At 39.4% G+C, this 5,663-nt stretch overlaps 1 protein-coding gene across 1 annotated transcript in view; it reads left to right on the plus strand.

Annotated features, from left to right (window-relative positions):
- COMMD1 (copper metabolism domain containing 1) overlaps window positions 1–5,663 on the plus strand; it is a 264,413-nt gene that overhangs the window by 88,261 nt on the left and 170,489 nt on the right. Inside the window, exon 2 of the mRNA XM_007938029.2 lies at window positions 4,701–4,982. Within this exon, the coding sequence (XP_007936220.1) occupies window positions 4,701–4,982 (282 nt within the window). The remainder of the gene's footprint in view (window positions 1–4,700; window positions 4,983–5,663) is intronic.

Genomic DNA, 5,663 nt, shown 5'->3' on the forward strand with positions numbered 1-5,663 from the left:
GGCATTGATTGTAGAACCAAGCAATGTGAATTCTTTGACAACCTCAATCTTCTCTCCATTTATTGTGATGCTGCTCATTGGTCCAGTTGTGCTTATTTAATATCTGATCTAAATTTGGATAAATTGACCCCACTTCGAGATTTTATTCACTGCAACCCAAGCAACTTCTATCAGAGGTGAAATTATAATAGGTACCTATTGGTATGAATAAGGAGCTCTGGTGGCATAGTGCCTAAGGCATTTGACTGCTAACCAGAAGATTCATGGTTCAAACCCACCAGCAACTCTGCAGAAGGAAGACTGAGCAATCTATTTCCGTAAAGATTTACCGCTTTGGAAACCAACTGGAGGTTGGTATGAGTTGGAATTGATTTGATGACAGTGAGTTTGGTTTCATTGGTATTGGTATGATTTGAGGAAAAGAAATCACCAATAAGTTTTGAAGATGATACAAATCATGATGAGTTGCGATTTAGTATTGTGAAGCAAGATGCTCCATACTAGTGTGATGTTATAAAAAATTAATATTTCAATCCAGAGGCATAGCCAGAGATTTTTGTATCCTAAAACTCTGGTGGCATAGTGCCTAAGGCATTTGACTGCTAACCAAAAGGCTGGCAGTTCAAACCCACCAGCCACTCGGAAGGAAGATTGGGCAATCTACTTCGGTTTAGATACCGCCTCAGAAACCCAAGGAGGGGAGGTTGCAATGATTCAAATCGACTTGACAGCAGTAAGTTTTTTTGTTTTTTTCTTTTTTGTTTTTAGTATCTGGTAAATGGGCAAGTATTTAATAAATGTTTATTGAATTGTAATGTATCTTTAACCTACCAGGAAGTTGTAATATTTTCCATGTATTTTTTTCTACATTAATGGAGGAATGAAAGGAATCATGTTTGTCTTTCCACCCTAGTCCCACTTCTCTACCTATACATCATCTACCTTTAAATTCCTCTGTTTTCATGGCTGTTGCCCTAGTTTAGTCAGAACGGTTGGTTCTAAATGATAGGAATACAACTTAAAATAGCTTGAGCAGTAAATGGAATTTAGTGGTTGGCTTGGTGTGTTAGTTATGTTTGTGTGTCAACTTGGCTGGGCCTGGTTGAGTGGCTGGGCAGCTGGTGGTAGTTATTCCCCATGATGAGACTGGCAATCAACGCTATGGTGGAATCTACCACAAGCAGCTTCTTGTATATAAGGAGAAGCCTTGGGGATAGTCTTTAGCTTATGGCACCTTGAACCCTGCATGGAGCCATGTCAATACTCAGCAGCCTGCTATGCTCTGCTGACCTTGAGACTTACAATGTACTTAAGTTAACGGCCTGCCGTGTGGTTTGGTAACATCGAGACTGTGCCCTTTTACTTGTCAACCTTGGGCTTCTCCGCTTCAGCAGCCATCAGCTGTCTGAGTGAAGAAAAGCCTCTAGCTCCAGTGGGCTGGGAGCTGGAGGCAGAGCTAAAGCCCAAGGTTGAAGGGCTTTCAGCGAGCCCCTAGAGCCTGGCACTTTGAACTTGCACTTAATGCCTCTGAATTGTGAGAGAATAAACTCCTGTTTGTTAAGGCCATCCTATTTGTGGTATATTCTTGTCAGAGTGGCACTAGGTAACCACAACACTTGGTATACATTAGAAGGATGCTGAGATGTATACATAATTGAAGGAAGGATTGCGGAAATCAGACCTTGCAGTCTGGACAGAGATATCACCCCATTGACACCCACTCACATTTCTTCTTGCCTTTTCTTGGCTCATTTTCTTTTATTGCATTCAGACCTTTGCCAAAAGGTCAAAGAGTTTGCTGCCCTCAGCCCCACCTTTCTGGTAAGTATCATGAATTTATTGGCAAGGCCATGTCTCCTCTTGCTTTAAATTGGGAAATTCGTTGGGACCAATCAGTTTGCTAAAATAAAAGAGGGTACTGTGATTGGTCTCATTTGAAGCTCATGCCAACCCCCCATGGCCAGTAGAGGATAGTGTATAGCCAAAGAAGAGGCAGAGGAAAACTGTCCTCTCTAAGGCTCTATTACCCCAGTCCTTTGATGATTTCCCATTTTAATCCAGCTGCCTACTGTTCTCAGATCCATGTTTCTAAGCCACAGCTTACATCATGATTCCCAAGTTACTTAACTTTTAGTGGCTCCTCATTGTCTATATATATTGCTGTTGTTGTGTGCTGTCGAGTAACTTCTGACTCATAGTGACCCTGTAAGACAGAGTGTATCTGCCACATAGGGTCTCCTAGAAGGCTGTAATTTTTATGAGGAAAGGAGCCTTCGTGATGCAGTGGTTAAGTGCAAGGCTGCTAACCAAAAGATCGGTAGTTGAAACCCACCAGCAGTTCAGTGGAGAAAAGACTTGTCTATCTACTCTTGTGAAGATTACAGTTTAGGAACCCCTTTGGTGCAGTTCTACTCTGCTGCATAGCATCACTATGAATTGGAATTGACTCATTAACACACAATAATAACAATCTTTACAAGAGCAGATCACCAGGTCTTTTTTCCTGCAGAGCCACCTATTTGAACTGCTGACCTTTCAGTTAGCAGCTGAGTGAATAACCATTGTGCTGCCAGGGCTCCTATTGTCTATATAGCCAGTAGCATCTAAACTTCTGTTTTGGGATAGTTCTATAATCTGACCCCAGACTTCCCTTTCAACTTTATCTCTTGGTTTTCCTATTCATTGGTAAACTGAGCTAGCTGGCCTTCTATGTTATCATAATACCTTTTTTATTTCTCACTGGATTAGCCAAACCTTAAGTAAAAGTTTTGTGGTGTGATCATTAGCCATTAACTCAACTAACTCATTGCCATCGAGTTGGATTTAACTCATAGTGACCCCTCCATGGGTTTCCGAGGTGGTATCATTATGGTAGTAGATTGCCTGACCTTCCTTCCGAGGAGTGGCTGGTGGGTTTGAACTGCCAGCCTTCTGGTTAGCAGTCCAATGCCTTAGGCACTACGCTACCAGAGCTCCTCATTAGCTGTTAGAGAGATGTAAATCAAAATAACAATGAGATACTATCTCACCTCAGCAGTAATGGCAAAGTTCAACAAGACAGAAAATAACAAATGCTGGCAAGGATGTGGAGAGATTGGGACTCTCATACACTGGTGGTGGGACTGTAAAATGATATAACCACTGTGAAAGCAGTGTGGTAATTCCTTAAAAAGTTGGAATTAGAAATATGATTTGATCCAGCAATCCCATTACTAGGTATATATCTTAAAGAAGTGAGAGCCACAACAAGAATAGATATATGTACATCCATGTTCATCGCAGCACTATTTACAATAGCAAAAAGGTGGAAACAACCTACGTGCCCATCAACAGAAGAATGGACGACCAAACTATGGTACATACACACAGTGGAATGCTATATGCAACACTAAAGAATAATGTAGAATCTGCAAAATACTGCATAGCGTGGATGAATTTGGAGGACATTGTTGTTGTTGTTGTTAAGTGTTTCCGACTCATAGCAACCCCATGCACAGCAGAATGAAACACTGCCCGATGGAGGACATTATGCTGAGTGAAATAAGCCAGTCACAGAAGGACAAATACAGTATTAGTTCATTATTGTAAAAAGTCAAAGAAAGGTTTATATATGGAAGGAAACTTTCTTTGTTGGTTATGAGGGTTGGGAAGGGAGGGGTGGGAATACTACAAAAATAAAAATAGTAATTTTAAAAAAAAGGTTTTTTTGGTGACAGTCTCTCTATTTTATATGTTTAATGGCTATGAGTCTCTGAAGGCCCCAAAACTGAGGCATTTTACCTTGTTTCTTAGGTTCTGGCAAGATCTGTATCATTGTTGGCAAAATATACTAGTTTAGGCTTTTTCGTTGGTGGTGATGCTGATCCATTTCTCTTTGTAGTCACTTATAACAAGTAGTCAGAGGGAGACATGGCTTAATAGTTAGGAGGTTTTGGCTCTGCATGAGTCTCACTGAGTTTTTGGAAAAAGCACCTTGTTTCCTGTGTGCTTTATTTCCTTGAAGGTAAAGTGAACTATAAATATATGTGTCCATCCTTGAAGGTGGATTATGAGGCTCAAGTGAGGTATAGCTGTAAAAATGTTTTGAAAGGTTAAAAAGTACTATGCAAACTTAAGGTATTTTTTATTGTTTATATTTAGTTATGTTTTCTTGGATGCTTGAATAGAGAACACAGTTTCTAATAGCAATTAAATTTTGAAAATATATGGGAAAGCTTAAAGTAGTATACAATTTCAGAGTAGTGTTATTGTGAATGTACTATTTAGTTGAAGATAGGCAGCAAAGCTAAAAGAATTAACAAAACTTACTTAATGCTTCTTATAGAAAGGCATTGATTATATAATTATTGTATGTCAAACCAAGCCAGGCTATAAGAAATGGTTAAATTACATAGAGTTTTATCAGAGAACTGATTAATTTTATTATCCCTATGGTTTATTATTTCCCCATCCATGGAACTGGATATTTAAAACTTAAATTCTAGGCATTGATATAAAATTTGAGTTACATAAATTTTTAACGTTAGCTTTTTTGGTATTTGATATTTGCAATGGGAATGTTTTTGTACTTATAAATGGATGACCCTTTTTGAATGCTTAATCAGTGATGAAGACTCACTCAAAATTACATCTTTCATTAAGAAGCTTTTTCTCGATACCTACCAAATTCAAATTTATTACTGTTTTTGTCACCTCTCTAGTCTATTGCATCTGCAGACATGGATTTCAACCAGCTGGAGGCATTCTTGACTGCTCAGACCAAAAAGCAAGGTGGAATAACATCTGACCAGGCTGCTGTCATTTCAAAATTCTGGAAAAGCCAGAAGACAAAAATCCGAGAGAGTCTCATGAACCAGAGCCGCTGGGACAATGGGCTTCGAGGCCTGAGCTGGAGAGTTGATGGCAAGTCACAATCAAGGCACGCTGCTCAAATACACACCCCTGTGGCCATAGTGGAGCTGGAATTTGGGAAAAGTGGACAGGTGAGTTTCACTACAATCAATTTCCTTTGGTAAACTATCTTTCCATTGTTTATTAGAGTATATTAGCCAGTTTATTAAGATGATTTAATGGAAGTCATCTTTGTAGAGATAACAGGGAAAGACCCTGTTTCATAGATTGTCTTTTCAGAGGTAGAATCATTTGAAAATTTGGATACTCTCAATTGTGGACAGCATCTGGAAATCAGTTTCAGAATCTTAGTAGCCATCTCAGAAGAATAGAATAGGTCAACAAAGTGATGGCACAGAAATTGACCATTACCACACTTTGGGTAGATCTCAAAATCTTGGCCTGTGGTCAGAATCTCCAAAGTAATGATGGAGATATTAAATAAAGGCCACATATTGAGATTAAAGAACACAGAACAAAACTATCTCCCCCAGTCATCTTTATAGTTAAAGTCAGACATGGGAGGAAATGTATTTTATTATACTAATATATTGTTTTTAAAGACCTTGAATAAGGTCTTAGAGCCCACAAACAATTTTAATTTGTTGTTGTTGTTGTTAAGTGCCGTCGAGTCATTTCCGACTCATAGCAACCCCATGCATAGCAGAACGAAACAAAGCCTGATCCTGCGCCAGCCCCACAATCCCTGCTATACTTGAGCCCATCATTGCAGCCACCGTGTCAATCCATCTCGTTGAAGGCCTCCCCCTCTT

This window comes from Orycteropus afer, unplaced genomic scaffold (genome assembly GCF_000298275.1).
Source record: "Orycteropus afer afer isolate SDZICR_OR568_19922 unplaced genomic scaffold, OryAfe1.0 scaffold00046, whole genome shotgun sequence".
Taxonomy (NCBI): Eukaryota; Metazoa; Chordata; class Mammalia; order Tubulidentata; family Orycteropodidae; genus Orycteropus; species Orycteropus afer.